Source organism: Puccinia triticina, chromosome 14A (assembly GCF_026914185.1).
Source record: "Puccinia triticina chromosome 14A, complete sequence".
In the NCBI taxonomy this organism is placed as follows: domain Eukaryota; kingdom Fungi; phylum Basidiomycota; class Pucciniomycetes; order Pucciniales; family Pucciniaceae; genus Puccinia; species Puccinia triticina.
Window position 1 is genome coordinate 2,398,135 of NC_070571.1, and position 23,298 is coordinate 2,421,432.

The 23,298-nt window shown below is 44.6% G+C and overlaps 3 protein-coding genes across 3 annotated transcripts; 1 reads left to right on the plus strand and 2 right to left on the minus strand.

Annotated features, from left to right (window-relative positions):
- Positions 1–2,011: 2,011 nt before the first annotated feature.
- On the minus strand, positions 2,012–3,046 carry PtA15_14A224 (uncharacterized protein; the record flags this gene model as incomplete). The annotated part of the gene is made up of 7 exons (XM_053162918.1): positions 2,012–2,096; positions 2,172–2,282; positions 2,347–2,374; positions 2,467–2,568; positions 2,660–2,689; positions 2,788–2,911; positions 3,011–3,046. The coding sequence occupies 7 exons, from the start codon at positions 3,044–3,046 to the stop codon at positions 2,012–2,014; spliced, it is 516 nt and encodes a 171-aa protein (XP_053026896.1).
- Positions 3,047–3,421: 375 nt separating this feature from the next.
- On the plus strand, positions 3,422–4,124 carry PtA15_14A225 (uncharacterized protein; the record flags this gene model as incomplete). Its single annotated transcript, XM_053162919.1, has 4 exons — positions 3,422–3,610; positions 3,688–3,792; positions 3,912–3,989; positions 4,095–4,124. 4 exons carry the CDS (start codon positions 3,422–3,424, stop codon positions 4,122–4,124), a joined length of 402 nt encoding a protein of 133 aa, XP_053026897.1.
- A 9,857-nt stretch (positions 4,125–13,981) lies between these two features.
- PtA15_14A226 (uncharacterized protein) lies at positions 13,982–14,308 on the minus strand (the record flags this gene model as incomplete). The annotated part of the gene is made up of 1 exon (XM_053162920.1): positions 13,982–14,308. One exon carries the CDS (start codon positions 14,306–14,308, stop codon positions 13,982–13,984), a length of 327 nt encoding a protein of 108 aa, XP_053026898.1.
- Between the last annotated feature and the right edge of the window lie 8,990 nt (positions 14,309–23,298).

Consider the following 23,298-nt stretch of genomic DNA (forward strand, 5'->3'; position numbering starts at 1 on the left):
TGTCAGGCCCTGTAAGAACCGCCCTGGAGGGCACCATAACCATTCTGCTGCTCTCGCGGCCCCTCCTTTACATCCCATTAGGGATATAAATCTTTAAAACCATCATCCTACCGCGTCTACAGACGCTCTCACTTGCCGCAGTCACTCGTGTAGCTAGAGGACTTTGTGTCTTGGCATCACCAAGCCTGACATACATGCTCAATATTGATACATTTCTTTTTTTTTAAAGTATCTATGAAGTCCCTTAGGACTACGTGAGAGGTTTTCCAAAAAAACGAACGGCGGGTACCGCAGGTACCCCCCAAAAAGACCGCTGGTACCCATCTGGCAGTGCCAGATGCAGTGCCAGGTGCCTGATTTTGGGAAAAAATGCACGTGTACCAGCGGTGCAACCAGTACCCGGGTCTGTTTTGACATTCTCTATGCTGGCCTGACAGGCACCTGGTGGGCTGACCAAATCCACCTGGTTTCAGTTGTGGGTCTGTCAGGTTGGGCTGACTTCACAAATTTCACCAAAAATCCAACCTGAACCCAGCTGAGTTTGGGTGACCCACCAGCCAACCTGCCTGGTTGCCATGCCTTACTATCACTTTCCCTGGACTTTAACACTGGAGCTCTGCTTGGATTAGCAAGGAATGGGAATCCACAAACAGCTGTGATTTGGAAGATCCATGCATTAACAAATCATGTGTTTGGCACAATTTTGCCATGTTGTGCACCAGCTTGATACATCTCAAGACCTCAAAAGTTCACTGGTCAAACTCTCATAAAAATGAATCTTCAAACAGCCCTGGCATTGGGCCAGTTTGCCCATTTTTATCCATGCTTGTTGGTGAGTACCTACCACCCTTCAGCAGGTATCTGTGTGCCCTTGCAGGTACCCATGGCTGGTGCAGAGCTATCTCACAGCCCTCACTTGCCATGGGTTCTTGCAAGGGCACACAGGTACCTGCTGAAGGGTAGCAGGTACCTGCCAATGGGTGTAAAATGGTCATCTCTATTGGACACAGGAGGCACCAGCTGTAGACCTTTCAAATGGTGCAACAGGTAGTGGAAAATTCCAACTGCAAGGTCAAAGCAGTGGCAAATTCCTCCAACTTGAAATCCAAATCTCATCATCACTAATTCCTCCAACTTGAAATCCAAATCTCACCATCACTCGGCTCTTTGTCACATATACTAGGAGGTTCACACAACACTGGGTCAATACAATCCAATACAACATTGGGCCTAATTTTGTATCAAATTGATCCCTGTTGGCTAAATGGACTGTTACTGTTAGCAGTAACAAGTTTTTTTTGTGCGCTGCGCATATTGAAACGAGTGTAAATTTCTAACACCGTTACTGTTATGGTAACGTAGATAACGCGACAACGGTGTTATCAAAGCAAAAAAAAAGGCCAAAAGAGCCAAAATAAAATCATGATACCAGGACAATATTGAATTCAAATCAACGGTAATATTGTAACGGCCACAAATAAAATCGAACATTCAAACCTAATAATGGTAACGCACTGCTGTTACTGGTAGCAATAACAATAACGCGCCAAAAATCAATACGATATCAATACGTTACCATTACTGGTATCATATTGACCCAGTGTTGGTTCACGTGATCCACACATTTAACCAAGACTTCTTTGATAAAATGGTCAAAGCAACTGTTATTAGTTTCATCCAACCAGAATATAACTACACTTCGAACTACTACTGCTGAGCATCTTTTTGGGGCTTTTGGGGATGAACTGATTGTAAAGATCTTTGAGCTTGTTGACGGGTTGCCGAATTTTTTAGAAGCACTGATTCAAGATATAATGATTGACAAAACGGCAGCTCTTGAAAGCCTCAAAAGACCCCGCTATCGAAGGTTCTCTGACGACGAATTCCTACTGAACAATACCAATAAACATTGAAAGTATGCTACCGCCGTTTGTCGAAGCAAGTATAGCTTGGGTGGTTGCCAGATGAGCTGCAGGTCGCTCTGGATTCTGAGCAATCCTCTGAGGCTTGTTCACTTCTCCCCCATGTTCGGCAAGTCGATCATTTCGTCGGGGTTAGAATACTCCGGAAAGATGGCCTGGAATATCCGGTTTGCACTTCCAAATTGGAAAAAAAAGAATTCCGAATCAACCTCACAACAGAAAATATAGATGGAAAAACACAAAACCGACGCATTATGTGCGTGCGATCTGGCGGCGTAATCCTTCCGCATTGAAGGAGTGGCAGACACAGCTCCAGTCGCAATCTCGTCCGAAACCATGAAAGAGAGTAATCCAGTTAATCTTTCAATTCAAAAAATTAGCCAGAAGGTTGATATCCATCTGTGAATTGGGGAGGATGAAATACATTGTTGAGACCCCCCAAGCTGGATTCCCTGGATGAGAGATATGCGCAGGTAGAAGAAGAGATAATGCGAAGAGATTAGTCTACGATTCTCAAGATATTGGTTATGTAGGAAATGCTAACATGAATCTGGATGATAGTCACTCATGCTAGTGCATATCTTATAGCCAGGCTGAAAGCGACCAGAGGGAGTCATCATTACAATTCCTGGAGGTCTGAACGGATCTGCAGTGGAATAGAATCACTGTCAAATTTCCCTCTACTTCCCATTGGTAATGGGCAAATGAATGGACGAATGAAATGCGTAGAGCCTTACATTCTGATGGAAATGTCACGGTGCCCCAAACTATATCGGCAGCAGAATGACGGCAAGTACGCTCAGCAAGAAAACACCAAAACGTCCGAAACCAAACATATAAAATGATAAAGTGGTGCCCAATTTACATTCCCCGCCCACATAGGGAGTATCAGGTGGACCACGGATGATGAAATGCCATTCTAGAATATTGGTATCTTTAGGGCGAGCGATGATAAAGGGCGGAGGCGATTTAGTGATTTCGGCATGCTCCTAGGATCCCATCGAAAGAAGTAAGATAAAGTTCGCATAGCGAGCTACTATTGTAGTCATGGATATGGTTCCACTTTCAGAGGAGGATCTTGAACTCACTCTCATCAATCGTTTCTGGGCTTGTTTGGATGCCATCGTATTCGTCTGTATTATGTAGCGGAAAGAATGGGGAGCAGGTGGAGCGATGCCCTCATCAAACTTTGTCGCAGACAATGGATGCTCAGACCGAATACCCCGAGGGAGGGCTTCTACCGGGGTCCGGGTCCGGCGCTAGACAGACCCTCAGAGGACGTCTGCATCTGGTAAGAGGAAACTGCATCCTGCATTTGTAGATAAATACATAAATATGTATGCAATCGACTTTTCGGAGCCCAGACGCACGAAGGCCCAGCTGTCCAGACGCACGAAGACCCAGACGCACGAAGGCCCAGCTGCCCAGACGCACGAAGACCCAGACGCACCAAGGCCCAGAGGCACGAAGGACACATTAGTTTCATAGCCGCTTGAAGCATGGTCCGGCTGATCACACACAACTTGCTCGCATGCAACGCCAAGACGTGCTCGGCCCCGACAAACTTCCCGCTCCGGTTCGAGCAAGTCCAACGGGTGGAGATCAAAGAGGCCGAGCTCAACAAGGAGTTCGTCAAGGGCTTCCTCAACAAGCTCGACTTTGAAGCCCTTCTCTACGCGTCTCGAGCGGTTCAGTATTTCACTCTCTTTCAACTTTATTTCTCGTGTCCAGCCGCTTATTATTTTTTGCTCGTGCGTTTGTTTAGCTCGGTGATGCCGCTCTCCCGGACTCGTTGCCACTAGAGTCGCTCCAAAACCCAGACGAGATCCCGGACGAAATATATGCTGCTCTACATCACGCATTGCTTGAGGTAATGTAACATCCAATCTATCCATGCATTCTAGGGTGGGTCAGCGCGTGGTCGCTCATTCGCAGCTGTTTTCATTGTTCCTAACCATCGTGCCCGGTGTATCCAACGCGCGAATCTAGATCCATGTCCAAGAGGGCAACATGGTATGTCCATCATGTGGACACATCTTTGTCATCAAAGACGGGATACCAAACATGGTGTGTGCTAGAACATTGCTGCATTTCCGGTCTATCAACCAAATGGTTTGTAGATATTGTGTCTGACTGACTGATCTCTCCTTTTGGGTCCTCCGATGTTTCTAGCTGTTGGCAGAGCACGAAATCAAGACCTAAAACCTTCACCTCTTTCACTTTGCCTTCCGATATGTGCACCTCAGGGTGCAAACCAGTCGGGTTCGGGCCAAAAAAGCAGTACCCGAACCCGACCCCGACAGTTATTTTGGGTCGGGCAGATGGAAAATACGCTGCCCGCACCCGACCACCCGACTGGCCTCGGGCTGACCCGAGCTATTGAGTGCCTTTGGAAGCGTCGTAGTCAAGTCTGGGGCTGACCCAATTAGAAAATAGGCTGCCCTAATCAAACTTAGTCAGTACTCCCTTCTGAGTTGGCAGGCTGGCATCCCCTAAGAAAAACTCTAGAAACTGCTTGCAGTTGAGATTCAGCAAGCTTGAATCAATCCTCAGCTCTAGCTGGAGTCAAGCCACCACAGTCAACTGCATACTACCTACTCAATAGCCTGCTTACGTGACACTTGCAGGCTATACAAGGTCTCCAGAGGTGCCCCTCGCTGCCCCTTGCCCGCCCTCTCACATCCCCTCTGTACACATGACTAAGCCATTCCCAAGCTCAGAACCAAGGCTTCCATTGCTGCGTGGGCCCCTGGGCCTCACAGCACTACGCACCAGGCCCATCACTTCATGGGCCCTCGTAACATTGCAGAACGGGCCATTCCTGCGTCGGCCAGCTGTCAGTGGCGTGTTACTCTTTACATACATGTGTACATTTGTGATGTAAACATGTGGACTGTATGTATCAATGAAGGGTGTCAGAACAATCAAGTCAGTAGGAAAGTCCTCTTCAACTCCTCTTGCCCTCATCACCAAGTTGCTGAAGATTGCCATCGCCACTCGATTATCTGATGCCTTGCCAATTAAACTCACGGGTGTTGTTGCGCGGCCAATCCAACTCACGGGTGTCATCGCAAACAAACACACGAAGGCAAACCATTTCCACTGGCTCATCTAGACGTCGTACCTCCAGGCTTGCCGAGGCACAAGAAGCCACTGCAGAAGCCCGCAGAGCAGGATTGCTACAACTGTCTCAACAACAAGGGCTGGGGGGTCCGGCGATTGGTTATCCGCAAGAATTTGATGAAGAATCTGACGAAAGCAAAGATTCCTCCGATGAGGAAGATGACTGACGAAATGATGATGCTGCAAACCCGTTTGGGCCCTATCCTGGAAGCTCCAACAATTTCAATCCCCCACACGGAGACAGCGGACTGGACGAGCATGCCAAATACTTTTGGCTTCATTGCTATGCTGAGCGAAGAGAGCAGATCCATCACCAATGGAACGAGCTCAATAACCAAGTCGTTGCTGCATACCTAGTGTGCCAACAAACCACTCAACTGGACCACCACACCAAACAATTACACCCTACCTCCAGGCATATGTACATGTCCATCCAATGACATTTTTATACAAAAAGTAGATTTAATTGATATCCTTTGTAAGCAAAATACCACTCATGCTTCCAATTGCCACATAATCATGAATCATTATCTCTGCTCAGGCCGCCGCCCCAGTCAGCCCCTACAGTTTTGCAAGTGCACACCGGACGTTGTTTGATTGATCCACTATGGGTTTTTGGCGTGTTTGGCAGCAGCACCTTGCACAGCCTTCTCAATACAACTCGTTCAATACCACCATCTTTTATGGCAAGCAACTGCGGTATCTGTGTCAGGGTTCATTGAATCCCTGAGCTCTTTTCTCAACACTTGGGCCGCTACTCCTTTGCTCAACCGTGGAAGCAGTCAAAAGCGTTGTCAGCTGTGTGTGTCCTTCTCACACTGCTGCGACCTCTATTCCCGCATCCTGACAAGCAAAAAAAAGTTGTTTGAAGATGGATTACAACTGACCCCATTGGACAAGTGGGCTAACAAATGCCCACGCTGCTTTGGACCCCAACACAACGAGATTAAAACCAATCCTGATGAGTCTGATTTTATGATAGCATTGGACGGAAACTTTCAGCAACGCCACTATGCGGATGCAAGCAAAGATGATCCACGTGAGGACCAATACCCTGAGAGCTTTATCCTTCCCTCAAAGATCACAAACAATGCGGAGGCTGTAAGTGAATCAGAGCATGTTGCAATAGGTATCAATGTATGTAATTACAATTATCACATCTAATGGCTTGATCCTTGTCTGCCCCTTTCCTGAATTGAGATTTTTTTCTGGCTGATCTTGAAACTCATCAGCCGCCATGCTCAGATCAGCACAAGGCGGCTGACAACTTGTGGAATGGCTCAACTTGGGAAAAGTGTGACAACAACCGCCTATTTGCAAGTAAATGCCACCATGATGTACCGCTTCTCATGATAAACATTTACAAGACTGGCGAGAAGTAAGTTGTTACCAATCATGATTTTCAATCTGTTAATTTGTATCATCCTGAGGCAGCTCTCCTTTTCCAACAGGTTATATTATCTGATTTCAATCATCTGAAACCTCTTGGCGGACTTTCCAGATTCCAAGGTCGGAGTTCTCTATGATATTGGTTGTCATCTTGAGGCCCACATCATAAAGGTGAGACTTAGCAACGGCCTATGTGTGTTTACCACTGTTGAATAATCATACTAATATACAAAATCCAGCGAGGCCTCCTCAGTGACCGAATCAGTGATGTTCGTTTTGCCACATCTGTCTTCCATGCCTACGCGCATGAGTGGGCTTGCCAGGTGAAATACAACCCCCGCTTTAATGAGTTGTGGGGGTTAACTGATTGAGAGGGGCTTGAGCGCTACTGGTCATTTCTGTCACCTCTGGTTTCATCTCTCCAAATCTCAACTTGCTTGCATTGACTCCTTGCACTTCAATCTCGAGCAAATTTTTTTGTGGAGCATCTGATTGGTGTTACTGGAGAGTGGCTGAATAGGAAGCTTGCCAACGCTGAAGAAACAAGCCAACTGGCTTCGGACGCACTCCAAATTCTCTACTCTACACTGAATCCAGCAACTCCTGGTGTTGCATACACAAATACATTTCTCAAACAGCAATGGGAGCTTGAGAAAAGTTTCCATGAAAATTTCAACCAGACAAGGGAGGACCAGCGGAAAAATCTAGGTGAATTGCTCTGTTTACAAGACGACCTTGATGCAGCTTGGTAGGTGTTCCTTTTTAGTTTACTTTATTTCCAGCATATCTTTGTTTGATATGTTTGACTAAATCTCTCAACATATTCACAGGCAACGTGCTACACACACTGTGGCCCAGGCCATTGTCAGGGCCAATACCTGTAGTGATATTGCCAAGCAGATTGTCACACAACAAATAGCAATTGGGGCCAATCAGTTAATAGATGACCTGACCAGTTGAGTTACTGATCAGTGTCCGTTTTCACAAGTTACTGATTGCAAAAAACACTTTCAGGGGATCAAAGCGACTTGCTTTGGAAATTTTGGCACTCCAAAACGGAGTTGCGACAGCGGTTTTTGGGGTTAGTTGAGGAGAAGGAGCCTCTATTCCAAGTATGTCGGAGTGAGGAAAGTACAATTCTAGGTAAGAGTGTTATGGGTTTTTGTTGTTTCCTCGTACTCATACCTCCTTTTACAGGTACCCGAGGGAATCAAAAGCTTGTCCTTGCTGTTCGCAAGCGGGGGGACCAGCTCCGTGCATGTTTGGAATCCTACACAAAGCGGGCTCAAGCATTCATCACAGCGTGCCCACTACAACATCCACCAACCCTTATTGAATACACCGACCTCCTTTGACTAACACCAGATGATCCTTTCTGGAACAATGGGCTGTTTAGTAATGCTAATGACCCATGGGCCATTGATATCAACACTCAACGTGGAATTTGTATCTTAGCCCGACTCAAACGTGCTAGCAAGGAAAAACAACAACTTGGATGGGAGGCACAACGGGCCATGCGCTGGGCCATCAATTGTCATGACCAAGTGTGGTCGTACTTGGGACAACTTTGCCGAGTAACAGAACAGTCTGACATTCCTGCGGCCCTCCAACCAATGCTCTCTCATCAACTTCTCTCCTCCCACCAAAACCTCTCCGACCAACTTAAATCAGCCAAAGTGCTGGCTCATAGCAATTTGATTGCAGTCAGCAAGCTTCAAGTTGCATGGGACAAGGCAATTGTGGCAGTTGTCCAGAAGACCACACCACAGTCCAATGATGATGTGCTTCTACAATTGTGGGAGCAGCAACTCAATAAGATTACTGGCTCGCTCCAATTTGGTTTTCTGTCATCCATACCTGGTGACATTCATGATGGGCTTCTGGCTCATTTCATTCGTGAGGGATATTTTCCTCTTGAACCGTAGAATCATAGCAAAAAAACTGGTAATGAAGGTGACCCTTGTCAGGCGCGGTGATGCCAAGAGTACGAGTACTCTTCTAGCTACACCGGTGACTGTACACGGTGTGATGGAGCGCGCAGCAAAAGCGCGATGAAAGTGCGAAGTAACTGCGGACAGTTACTTCTTATGAACCCAAAAAGGGGTTTAAACGGAGGGGCCAGGGGCGCCTGGGGTGGTTTAGTGCCCTCCGCGGTTCTTACAGGGCCTGCGCACGAAATGCGCAGGGGTTTTTGTGGCCTGTGACTTCTGGGGCCCTGTGAAAGGGGGTATTTGTACGCAGAAACGCGCCCAGGATGGGGTTTGGGATAAAATCCCGGTAGAAAAGGAAAAAAACACAGACTTACTCTCAGCGAGGGTCTGCGGTAAAAAAGACTACCAATTCAAGAAAACCAAGGTCGAGGCAAGGTCAGGCTAGCGCACAGGTCGATTAGACAAGGGCTAGACTGACAAGGCTTCGAGGTGGTTATAAATGTATCTGGGGGACCTTGAATCGCCCAAAGGCCCCCATTTATATATTCGAGCTACAACCGGTAGGGTTGTAGCTCTGTGTAGTTATTCTTCCTTCGGCTCTTCGGCCGGAGGAGTAGAGCCTGGACAGGAGTGTTCGAGGATTCTAGGATCCACATCGCTCCTGTCATTCATCTTTTGGAGATGACGGGTTCTCTCCCTCAATCCGAGGGAGGGTATTTGATTTTCTAGTCATTCTCGGACTGTTCATCTGCGGCCGGGGAGATTCAGTAGTTCATTTTACTGCTACACTCCTCTGGCCGTTTCACATCGGTCCTTCTGTTGTCGTTTCTCCTAGTTCTATTGAACTGGGGAATGTCTTGCAACCCGTTCTCTTACCTTGAGAACGGGTTTCAACCAATTCATAACTGGTTCTCCAGCCGTTTTCGGCTGGAGTTCTACTATTCACCCCTCAACTTGGTTTAAGGTTTGAGGGGATATGTATTGCATAGTTTCTGGTGCGCTGCAATTAATATTCATTAATGAAAACCCTTTCTATCCTTGTGCGCAGCGCTCTGCGCCGCTACTATTAGTGAAAGAATGTATTTTCTATCTTATCTTTAGCGGCCCTTTGCGCCGCTACTACATATGCTAGAATTGTTAGCCGGGCTCTAACTTATTATAGTAGCCCGGCTGACAACCCTGATGCTGAACGGGAGACGGATGATGAAGACGACAACTATGATATTATTGCAGCACTGCAACTCAAAGCAAATCTGGTTGCAAACCTTGCTCAGGCATCCCATGTAGGATAATCAGGATAATAATTATTTGTTTAGTATTCTTAGCTATTATTTGTTACCAATTCTTTGATGAAGACGACAACTATGATATTATTGCAGCGCTACAACTCAAAGCAAGTCTGGCTGCAAACCTTGATCAGGCATCCCATGTAGGATAATCAGGATAATCATCATTTGTTTAGTATTCTTGGCTATTATTTGTCACCAATTCTTCACTATTATGTGTTTAGAATCTTTTGGAATAGTCTCAAGGCTGAAACGCTGCGCTGCGCTACAAAAAAGCGGTCTTTTAGCGCAGCGCAGCGGAGAACCGCTGCGCGGTCAGCCCAAAAAGCGGTAGCGCAGCGCCAGTCCCGCTGCGCTACCGCTGCAAATAGCGGGGCCCCGCTTTTTCCCCAACCCAAAAAGCGGTAGCGCAGCGGGCAGGGCCGCTCCTTTCAGCGCCGCGCAGCGGCCACCAAACAAGCTGCGCTTCGCGCTGCGCTGCGCTTTTTTGGCTGGCAGCGGGGGAGCGCTACGCGGCCAGCTTAAAAAGCGCTAGCGCAGCGATGGTTCCACTGCGCTACCGCTGAAAGTAGCGGGTCCCCGCTTCTTGCCAGACCAAAAAAGCGGTAGCGCAGCGGGCGGGGCCGCTACTTTCAGCGCAGCGCAGCGGCCACCAAAACCGCTGCGCTGCACTTTTTGAAGCGCAGCGCTTTCACCCTTGATAGTCTCCTCTGCATAAAATGAGTCTTCCATATTTCTTGTCTTTTCACAGTATTTTTCACTTCACTTCAGTGGTTTTAATGCAAACCTGTCTAAACGCATAGGCAAGGGCATAAACTGCATACTTTGGGTTCACCAAATGTTCAAATTTGCCTGTAGATCATCCTTGTAACCACATAGCAAATTCTGACCACCAAGGGACATACGGTTAGACAGGTTTGACTGTGGATGGTTCAATGAATATGAGAGTCAGACTCACCCAGGAAATGTGTGGAAAAATTATTCTGCTCTTCTGTTGGTGTCAAGAATATTTAATAACTAATATCCAGTAAATGATAATAACTGATATATCTGTGTAAGAATTGAGGTAATGAATTTCATTTGTGTTCATGAAGGAAGAACAACTGAGAATTCAAGACAACTGGACTCAAGAATCGCTAATAAGCTGCAATAAACAAGTACATTGGTTGTTTACATCATTAAATTTTTTGGGCCAGGTCTGAGGAGTGATACTTTTTAGTTATTACTCAGGTCTTATCATTTGGGCCAGCTTTTCTGATTATCAACTTGTAATACATAATCATCTGCTTTGTTATCAGCAAATTTTCCAAGCAGGGTGCTTAAGCATTATGACTGCTTTCTTGTCTGGAAGGTAGAATTACATCTGTTTTAGACAATGCCTTCCGGTCTTTTCCCTATTTTTAACAGGTTTCATAACTTTCACTATCAGTAGTATAGACCCAGTTGCAATGGTTGCCAAGTTCAAACCAATTAAAATTGCTCTTGGATTCAAGTTACATGATAATGATATTGGCTTTGCTTTCCACAGCCTCCCAAAGCAAGTTTGTTCATGCAACACCTGCTCACTTTTACCAGGTTGTTAAATTTACAATTTTACTGGTAACATCTTTGTGCTAAAAACAATTCACTTGTCTATCATATGGGTTATTCACAGTCTTGCGTAACGGGGAAGGTGGAAACAGTCAAGAAACCACAGGGCTTAGTGGTCCCTTCATTGAGGGTCTTTTGCTCATGTTATTTACACGACTTGATCATTTTTCATTCTATCTCCCCCAACACCCATCCTAGCTGCCAATGCCATTGTTGCTTCATCCAGCCAGTCCCAAATAGGAAGACTTACATCTGCATTGACCTACCCGTGAGTTAGGCTCCTCATCTATAAACCTAACCCACCCTGTCTCTCAATCCAAGCATCTCCAACAGTTGGCCGTACTGATTGATTGCCTCAGGTAACTTTTCCAAGCCTCAGGTACTGCTTACTTGTCAGAGTTTCTCAATCTCTTCTTTGGCTCATTGCTCATCTAGGTACTTCCCACTCAACAAAGCTTCGCCAGCGACTCAACAAACATCCGCCAGCTCTTGTACAACCGTGCTTCTCCTTCAGCTTGGTGTAAAACCTTTCTGCTCCTTCAGCTTGGTGTACGACCGTGCAAAATGACATTCCCATGTTCAATCCACAGACATTATATTATAGAGGGTTGGAAAACAACTCCCAAAGTTTGTTGAGCTACCTGTATAGATTTTTTGTTACACGCTGAAACAGTCTGAAATTTTCAAGAATGTTTCAATTTTGCATATTCTCTGCGCCATAAATCTCTTAGCAATAGTGTGTCATAAGTACCTGAGATATCAGGGGTGCGCGGCAGGCTTAGTAGGAAAATGACGGCTAACTGTATAACTTTTTTGTTACATGGCCAAACAGTGAAAATTACAGATATTTCTTAGTGATTAATTTTATTTGTGCTATGAATTTTTTAAAAATACTGTGCAATCAGAGGGGGAGGTATAAGGGATGTGTGTTAGTCATAATACCTACTAGTGCTCACTTTATATCTCCTGCTCTGATTGCACAATATTCTTAAAAATTTCATAGCACAAATGAAATGAATCATTAAAAAATACCTGTAATTTTTAGTCTCTTTGGAATTGTAACAAAAAAGTGATGCAGCTAGCAGCCATTTTCCTACTAAGCCCGCCGTGCACCCCTGATATCTCAGGTACTTATGACACCCTATTGCCAAGAAATTTATTGCACGGAGAATATTCACAAAAAAACATTATTGAAATTCTTAGACTGTTTGGGTGTGTAACAAAAAATTTATACAGGTAGCAGTCATTTTCCTACTAAGCCTGCGGCGCACCCCTTATATCTAATTTTCCAATGACACAATATTGCTAAGAATTTCAGGGAATTCATTTGAAGCATATTTCTCTGTGCTCTCAAATTTTTGTGCCTCTGGTGTGCGTAACACAAAAGTTATAACAAATTGTAAATAATAAAAATAATTGGGCGGACAACTCCTGAATGTCCGCCCAAATTAGGAAAACGACTCCCAAAAAAAACTAGACCCCTTTTTGGGGTCTGTTTCAACGTCGGGAGATGGTCTAAAATTGTTCCTGGCAACATAAACAAACTTTGAGAGTTGTTTTCCCAAAATTTGGGAGTCGTTTTTCCAACCCTCATATTATATTGGATGGAAAATGATTTCGTTTTCATTCCAATTTACATGATGTAGACAATGACACCTATGGCTTGATTACTGCACATTTTTATCCATTGCCTTGAGTGAGGGAAGCGAGGACAGTCATAATTGAGAGGTCATCAAGCCTGTGGGGATTAGCAGGATGCTGGGCTTTCCTGTAACGCTTCCACCAGAAAATTGCTATCAGCTAGTTGGTGCCTTTGACACATGCACCTCCAGCTCCATTATCCTCAACAAAAGCCTTTAAAAGTCGCAGGTTTCATGACACAATGAACCCCATGTTTGATAAACTGTCTCAGATAGTGTGTAACAGTTGAATTACAGACAACATCAGCTATCACAAGTTTTGTGCGGGGACTGCAAACATCATTGATTGTATGAGTTCAATAGAGCGGTAAAGAGACTTGGGAGACACAAAAGAAGACAGGAGTGTGAGACCAAGATAACAAGGAGACACAAATATGGGAAAGAGAGAAGAAATGTATTGGTGGGATCTGTCACTCAAGAAGCTTCCGGTGGGTTGGCTGATTCAAGGGGAATAATGTCTATGTAGCCATCATTGAGGTCTTGATGTAGGCTGCAAATAAACTTAACCTTCAGCCAACAACTGGGCAATGAGGTGAACATCTCTATAGGGGTTCGGATCCAGGGATCAGTGACCAGTTGGTAGCCTACTGCAGCAAGGTCACATTTATTTTCTGACCAAGGCCAATGGTTGATGGCATTTTTAGTTTTGGTCACTGCCAGATGGCATGACAATGTTATGAGGAGTGATGGTTAGGGGAGGGATCTATTCACTAGGTGAAAGGAGTGAAATACTTGCCTGCAAATTCAGTCATACTATCGGTCACACTGGGGCGAGGGGGGCGCACCCAGCAAGGGGGCTTTGTCTGCTTTGCAGTTTCCAAAGCAGTAGTGCCAACCAAACTTGCCTGAAAGCAAGCTTGGTATGTGTTGGGCTGATCAACATTGTTGGCTAGATCAACAAAATGCACGGCACAATGTGTTGACTTGGTTAGTTGAAAGGAGTCTTGACCAAGGTGTGTCAATACTGCAAAAAGTATCATCTCACAATTGCAAGTCTGGGCAATTGAGTTGGCCTTGCAAGACAATACATCAAATCAGCTTCACTTGTGGTTTGCTGAGTTATGTGGTTCAGCCAAAGCTCTATGGTAACATACTTGGTTAGCCCAGTTTGCCAGGAATTTTTCCACTTGATTAGCAGCCTTCAAAAGTGAGACAGAACCACATAGCTCGCTGGCTGGAGGTGGTGTTGTTTCCGGATCTAAGCCGGCCTCCGCGTACAGATCATCGTCTAGGGCCAATTCGGAAGGAGTGAGCTTGGGCTCTGGGGAAGGGCTCCGACTGGCAGGGTCGGAATCAGGGCAGTTGACTGTTTGGGCTAGTTTCTTCCGTGCATTATGACGCTTGTACAGCAAAGAGATTTGGGACATCCCAAGGCGGTGTCCGCCCACTCCTTTCCCAACTTTAGGTCAAGGAAGGATAAGTGTCAGTTTTGGGGAACACTAACAAGGCAGATCAAGGATAAAATTACTAGCTTACCACCGCGGAATTTGTTGCAAGCTGATAGCCGCTGGAGAAAGTGATTCCATCTATTGGGGCGTTGAACAGCCTTATGTTTTCCACTGTGAGTTGAGAATGGTGAGATTTCAGCACTAATGTAAAGGACTGTGGTTAGTGTAGAACTGGATGAGTGCTGCTTACAGAAACTTATCAACCATCTCCATGGAGACCTCCCGCTCAATTGCTTTGCTAACAAGCATCTTGCGCTGTTCCTTGACGTAGTTTGAAAAGAAGGCCCTATCAGCCTCAGACATGGCTCCCTTGGAGTTTTCGCGTGCAAAAGCAACAAGATTGGCTACTGTATGTGACAGCACCTCCTTGTCCGACATAGGTTCAGGGTCCAGGACACGACCATCTTCCTCCCAAGTACGGAGCCGCTTACGGTTTTTTTTGGGAGCTATGCTATTAAGGGCTTCGTGGAGACCTTCAAGGGGTGCGAGATGATCAGAGGGGCGTGGTTGGGTAGATGTCAATTGGGAATTGGGATGGCTGGATGTAGTGCTAAGAGGGTGGTCTTGAGAAGAGTTTTGGTTGGCAACTTCCTCCAAAATATCAATGGTGGAGGCTACAGCTGCACCCAGCAGAGGGTGATGTTGACCATCAGCCCCTGGAAGGTTTCTAATTGATTGGGATTGGGTGCCACTGCTATGATTCTTTGCTGGGGGAGGAAGTATTGGAACTTGCTGCTTTTTGCGCTTGCGGCCGGACTTGTGGGTAGCAGGGGGGCGGGGATGGGGTTCTGGGTTGCTTGGACGGACACCAACCAGATCACTCACAGGCTGGCTGCCATACATGAAGAGCAAGAAAAGTCAGAAGAGATGCTTGGTAATCCGGGATCAAGGGGCCGGTGAGATCAATGTCCAGCAGGCCGACCTTGGCGTCCTGGGCCTGGTGCGTAGTGCTGCAAGGCCCAGGGGCCCACACAGCAATGGAAGCCTTGGTTCCGAGCTCGGGAATGGCTTAGTCATGTGTACAGAGGTGTCAGCCGGCTACACTGCGCAAGCCATCATGACAATAAAATAATAAAGAGACATTATTACTTGTCACTAGCGCCCTGCGCGCGCCCAGTGGAAACATTATAAGAGACATTATTACTTGATTAAAACCAACCAAGTCAATAGCGCCCAGCGCGCGCCCGGCGAAACTACCTGAAACCCTTGTTACATACGAAAAGCCTTGCCTCCTGCGCACCGCGGCAAATAGAATAAAAATAATTATATCATAAGAAAGAAACTGTCACAGTAATGTAATAACATAGACAAGTGACAGACAAGTAACAAATAAACAAATCAGGTGACTGTCCTTTTTACAAACTGTCACTCAAAAACTCTAAACCGTCATACTCCCAAGATCGGATGGAGTATGACTTATTTCCAACAAATACTCTTCCGACCAATACTTCCACCGCATGAAGAGTCCTCCCCAGGGAACCATTGGGTTATTTAAGGAGGTAAGCTCTCCCTCCCAGATTGGTTTCTTCAGCTTACTACACCAATTCGAAACCCTGACCGCCATTCTCCACTCATCTTCTTGATCAGTTTCCATCAAGATCTCAACAAGACTTCGCTTTCAGGATCTCGCCGTTTTAAGCCTGCTTTCACAGTTTTTGCTCTGTTGTTGAGCTTGTCGTCGAACTAGGAAGGATACCCTCAAGTGAGTTTAAACCCTTCCTTAATTCAAGCCGCTCTCCAACTATCCAATACCTGGGATCCCAACCACACCTGCATAGCAGGCCCCAGAATCATCTCTGGAGGGATATAAACCACCCCCGCTCCGCCGGGCCCCTCCTTTTTGTTATTTTTGTTATTTCTCCGAAATAAAACACCTACCTTTATTCATATTTCATCCCCACTTCTATCCCATCAGCTGGTGTCGCCAGAAGAGTTCTGCTCTTAGCATCACCTAGCCTGACAACTGGGGGTCTGGCCGGGAACGCATCCTTGACCTTTCTCGGATCCTAACTCTATCAATTCCCTTACATAAAAACCAAACCAAAACTCCAAAAAAAAATCTCACTTCTCTATCTCTTCTATCTCTTCAATCTACTCTCGAAAAATCTTACTCATACCAACTCTCAAAACTCCTTTCATCTCGTCTTCCAAACACCTAGTGAATCTACAGGAGAACGCAGAACTAATTGCTTACTACCTCCGTTACCTCAGATTAAGGAAGGAAGAACGCGACCGCAACTACGTTCCAACACCTTGGGAGACCCTTACCCAAGAAGAACAGATCCAGTTAGCCGTCTACCACGCTCATATTCACAAGCAAGAAGACATTCAAGCCTGACTCAAGATTAACACCCTTGTAAGAGAACATCGAGCCTATCACAAAGAACAAAGAAGGTTAAGAAAGCTTAAAGCCAGTAAGCTTTTGTCTCCCTATTCCCGTTCTGAGTTCTTTTGTAAATGTTAAGCTGAAACGGTATTCTCTATATTCTCAGTGGCCTCTGACACCGAATCTACCCAGACTATTGTTGGAGATCTCAACGCATCAACCAATACACTTGCTCCTGCTAGCGAGAACAACAACGCTACTGGTCCTTTAGCCGAAAAGCCCGCTGAAACCCCAAACAGTAAGCCGTTATATACTTCAAATACCCACTACACAAACACAACGATCACCTAACCTCCCTCTAAACATGACTGTCCCCACTAGGTCCAACAAACCCGAGCTCCAAGGACTCCTCCCCGACCCAACTAGAGCTAGAGGAAAGACAGCTCCAAGAACGGATCGAGAAGATGAAGTTCACGACCCTAGCTCGCAAGGAAGGCCCAGCTCTGATCCCGGAGAAGGATACTTCGAAGGAGATGGCGATGGACCTAGACCCAGCCCCCTCCGCATCCTCGGCGGATACCCTGGCACGCCCTATCATCCCCGCTATCCCAGCACGCCCAAAATATCCGAGCTCTCGGAGAAAGAACAGACCAAACTCCAAGTCAAAAGGCACATCGATATCTGGAAGGAATGTCTCAAAGAGGTATTACTCGGGGCGACACCAACCCTCTGAAGCCTCTTGACCCAAGCTCAAGAGAGCCAGAAAGCCCTCCAGAAACTAATCCCAAACAACAAGATCAAAAGCTTTGCCAAGGGATGGAACCCGTGGACCGAGAAGAAGAAGTTCTTTCCCGCTCCACCCAAGACCAACAAAGGCAAGCGCCGCAGCTCGACTTCAATCAACTTTGAAAACCCTCACAAATGGAGAAAGATTGGCAACATGCTCAAGATAGCCAAAGGCCTTTACAAGAACATGGACTAACTACTTCTTTCCTATCCACCATACTGGACTCTCTCGATGTTGTAAACTTGAATATTTCTACTCTTGATGCGAATAGCAAAGCAAACTTAAAAACCATTGTAAATAAGTTTGATTCTCTTTTACATGACCTCAAATATGAATATCGAGCCAATTCTTCCGATATCTTGAACTGCGTCGAGAAACCTTTGCCCATTGAGTTCCAACCTCAGTACTTAGATATTCTTAAGAAGTTGCTTAAGGAGAGCAAATAACTAAGAAAAACATCAAACAACACAGAAAACTCCTTAAATAAGTTTTCACTAAGTTTGAAGGATATCGGAAAAGACTCTCAGTATGAGCTATTGAGCAAAATAGAGTCCATGATATCCTCCCACTCAGACTATGTGATCTCTTCATTAAAACAAGATATTATTATCAATCAGAAGAAAAATGCGGATACTCTAGTAGAAATCAAAGATATTTTGATACAACAAGGTTCCCGTATGAATAACTTAGAAATAATATCTGATGAGATAAACAAACAATTGACTCAAGTAAATAATGAGTTGATCCAGTTAAAAGTAAAGACAGAAGAAGTTCTTAGACATAAACAAGAGCCTTTCTCCCCTCCTCACATTGATAACAACATACCTAAATACAACAATCCCTTTATGAGAGATGGAGCACCCCATAAAGAACACAGTGCTAGTCCACCCCATAAAGATCATGATAGATCACAGAATGGACCTAGCAACACTCCTCCCAACAATCCTCCCAATGGCCCTCGTCATTCAACTAGCTTTAGAACCATGGACTATGCAGCCATAAATAAACTACTTCCTCCAGTCAAAGACTGGCCTAAATTCACCGGTCAAGGAGATTACAATCATGTTAATTTCATCCGATACATAGACCATATGCTAAAATCCTACCGTGCGGATGATGAAGTAGCAGTAGTAAGGTTACCCAGACTGTTTGAAAGAGTAGCTCTTGATTGGTTTGTTAACAAACAAGAAGAAGTAGGAGAACAAACATGGGAAATGTGGAAAGAATTAATTAAAGCTAGATTTGGTACTAGGAACTGGAGAAATGGAGTTAGACTAGCCCTGGATAAAGATTTCTTTGATCCAACTAGACATGTAGCTCATGAATGGTGCTTGATCCAAAAAAGGCGCATAGACGCAATTCATCCATCAGCTACACTAAAAGAAAGAAATGATAGAATGTTGAATCAACTAAGATATAACATCCAACACCCAATGAGATGCCGGTTGGGAGATAGGAGTGTTGACTTAGCAGATTTCATAACCACTTTAGAAGAAGTTGTAGAACACATGGGATTTAACAAGAAATTTAAAGGTTACCCCGCGGAGAAAGAGAGTTCGCCAGTAGATCCAATACAAAAGGCAATCACATCCAAAGAGCTAACCCGTAAGCAACTTCAACCAGAATGTTACAACTGCGGAGAAAAGGGACATAAGAGACCTGAATGTCCCAATCCCCGTAAAAAAATCCTGAACGTGGAAATGAAAGAAGATCCTTCTGACTCTGAATCAGAAGAAAACTCAGAATTAAACCTGGTAATTGATGAGGTGGAACCTGACTATAGGACCCACTTCATCCAAGCCGACATGGGAGATGACCTTAATATCAACACCATTCATGGTGACTCTCATCTCACGCAGAAATGGCACCCAAGTATGGGCATTGGACATATCACTGATGCTAAGATCCTCACAAATAAGCCGGAACAAGGTAAGAACTATACTTTAGGGAAATCCAGCTATACAACGGTCCTGTTTGCAGGAACAGAAGTTAAAGCTTTACTGGACATTGGAGCTTTCTGTTCTTGTACTAGCCAAAATTTCCTAGACTCCTTTTTTCCCAAATGGCGAGATCAGCTGTTACCAATCCCTAGAGCTAAATTCAGCAGTTGTAACTCCTCCATGAAACCGGTAGGAATAGTCTCTATGCCTCTGATCTTCCCGCACACAAAAGGATCAGTGCGGCTCACAGTAGAATTTGTAGTACTAGAGGACGCCTTGTGTGAATATCTCATTCTGGGAAACAATACCTTTTGTATGTACGGCTTTGATATTTTTCAGAGTAAAGACAGGCATTACACTATTGGCGGAGATTGGAAGAAAAAATTCAAGATCTGCAATATTCACTCCAGTATACCGGACATAGTCACCAAGGAAAATGTTGAGCTACAAGAACACCTTTTGTCATTTAAAGCAGAATATTTGGATCAAGCGGCTGTCAATAGTGATCTCAATGACAGTCAGAAGTCAGATATCTTGAAAATTTGCTTTGACAACAAACAAGCCTTCTGTACATCGGAAGAACCCATTGGTAACATTAAAAACCACGATATGAGTATAGAATTGACAGTACAAGCTCCATATCCTCCCATTCTACGGAAACCAGCTTATCCGTCGAGCCCCAAGTCACAACAAGCTCTAGAAACCCATTTTAAGGAACTACTTGACCTCCAAGTCATCAGGAAAGTTGGTCACAATGAGCAAGTGGAAATGACTACTCCAGTCATGATAGCCTGGCATAATGAAAAATCACAAATGGTTGGAGACTTCAGGGCCCTAAACACGTATACTAAAGCTGATCATTACCCTATACCGCGGATTGAACACGCCTTGCATAATTTATCCAAAGAAAGATACATCACTACTATGGATGTCCTGAAAGGTTTTCACCAAATCCCTATAAAAGAAGATAGCTGCAAATTCCTTCGAATTATATGCCATCTAGGAGTCTTTGAGTACCTGCGCATGCCTTTTGGTATAAAGAATGCACCTTCACACTTTCAGAGAATGATGGACTCTATCTTTGGCCAGTACATTAGACAAGGTTGGATGATGGTGTATATTGATGACATTATAATATACTCGGACGACTGGGAAGACCACAAATCAAAAGTTAGGCTGATACTTGAAAAAGCTATAGGGATTGAAAATGTCCATCAAAAAATGTAACTTTGGATATGGAGAACTCAAAGCCTTAGGGCGCATATTTTCGGGTCTCATGCTAGCAGTGGATCAACATAAAGTAGCAGCGGTACTGCTAAATCCCATGCCAAGTAATAAGAAAGAAATGATGTCCTTCTTAGGTTTCTGTAGTTACTATAGACAGTTTGTACCACAGTTCGCCAATATTAGTAAATCCCTGTATGCCATCTGTAATGAAGACACTATCTTTGAAATGACCTATGAAAGAGTTCAGGCGTATGAAGAATTAAAAAGACTTATGACACATGCCCCTGTGTTAGCTCAACCAGATTACAATAAGCCTTTCATATTATACATTGATGCATGCCTTGAAGGACTAGGAGCAGCGCCCACCGGAACTAGTTTCCAGCTTACCCACAACACTAAGTCCGGATTATAAATTAGGAAAGCTTACACTCCTAGATGGGTTATTATACTATAGGCACAGGCACTCTAGCGTCCTAGTACTTTGTGACAAACAGCAAGTTTCTGATATCCTGAAAGAGTGTCATGACGCGGTAGCCTCAGGTCACTTCTCTGAAGAACAGACTATAGAAAGAGTACGGAATACAGCTTGGTGGGTCAACTGGAAAACAGAAGCACAAGAGTACATCAAATCTTGTGATGCATGCCAGAAATCTAATAAAAAAACAGGAAAAAGATTTGGTCTTCTGCAAAAGATTGAGGAACCTACGTCCCAGTGGGAAATTATCAATATGGATTTTGTAACGGGACTCCCACCAGCAGGAGCATACTCTTTCAATTCGGTTCTAGTAATAGTAGACCGCTTCTCTAAAAGAGCCCGCTTCATCCCTAATCATAAAGATGACACGGCAATGGAGGTAGCCATATTATTTTGGAATAGATTAATGTCAGACGTTGGGATTCCTAAAATCATTATTAGTGACCGGGATCCTAAATTTACATCAGAATTTTGGCGTAATCTTCATGACATGTTGGGAACTAAACTTGCTTTCTCCACAGCTTATCACCCTCAAACTGATGGATTGGCAGAAAGGATGATACAGACTCTAGAAGATATGCTCCGTAGATTCTGTTCCTTCGGACTCGAATTCAAAAACCAAGACGGGTATACTCACAACTGGGTTAGCCTTCTCCCAGCACTGGAAATAGCTTACAATAGCAGTAAACACTCCACAACTAAACATGCGCCATATGTTCTAGAACGTGGATGGATCCCTAGAATGCCTAAGAACACGGTGAATGACAAACTGCCTCATGTTCATCCTACAGCCGGAGACTTCAAGAAAATGCTGGATTTTGCACAGGAACATGCCAAGAAATGTGTGAATGATGCGGTTGAATATAACAAGAATCGCTGGGATAAAAGCCATAGAGAGCCAGAATTCAATATTGGACAAAAAGTGCTACTCTCTACAGTTAATTTTAATAATTTGGGAGGAAACAAGAAGCTGAAACCTTTGTTTGTAGGTCCATTTGTTATCAAACAATTACATGGGAGAAATGCAGTAGAAGTAATTCTTAGTGAAGAACTTTCACGCAAACACCCGGTATTCTCTGTCAGTCTAATCAAACCTTACATTCCAAGAAAGGATGAAATTCCAGAAGTTCAACCTGCTATCCCCCTGGAAGAACAAGTGAGTTCCACAAAACTTCAAGTACAGAAGATTCTAAAAGACAAAAAAGAAGGCATAAATGGAAAAGATGTGCGCCTGTACTTAGTCAGATACAGAAATCATTCAGCTGATAAGGATGAGTGGCTACCAGAAAACAATATTCCTGATGGCGCTATACATCTCAGAAATTACAGAGTTTCTAAAAGAGCCAGAAACCTTTGATTTTTTCTATAGTCTCATCTTAAGGGGTAGGAAATGTCAGCCGGCTACACTGCGCAAGCCATCATGACAATAAAATAATAAAGAGACATTATTACTTGTCACTAGCGCCCTGCGCGCGCCCAGTGGAAACATTATAAGAGACATTATTACTTGATTAAAACCAACCAAGTCAATAGCGCCCAGCGCGCGCCTGGCGAAACTACCTGAAACCCTTATTACATACAAAAAGCCTTGCCTCCTGCGCACCGCGGCAAATAGAATAAAAATAATTATATCATAAGAAAGAAACTGTCACAGTAATGTAATAACATAGACAAGTGACAGACAAGTAACAAATAAACAAATCAGGTGACTGTCCTTTTTACAAACTGTCACTCAAAAACTCTAAACCGTCATACTCCCAAGATCGGATGGAGTATGACTTATTTCCAACAAATACTCTTCCGACCAATACTTCCACCGCATGAAGAGTCCTCCCCAGGGAACCATTGGGTTATTTAAGGAGGTAAGCTCTCCCTCCCAGATTGGTTTCTTCAGCTTACTACACCAATTCAAAACCCTGACCGCCATTCTCCACTCATCTTCTTGATCAGTTTCCATCAAGATCTTGACAAGACTTTGCTTTCAGGATCTCGCCGTTTTAAGCCTGCTTTCACAGTTTTTGCTCTGTTTTTGAGCTTGTCGTCGAACTAGGAAGGATACCCTCAAGTGAGTTTAAACCCTTCCTTGATTCGAGCCGCTCTCCAACTATCCAATACCTGGGATCCCAACCACACCTGCATAGCAGGCCCCAGCAT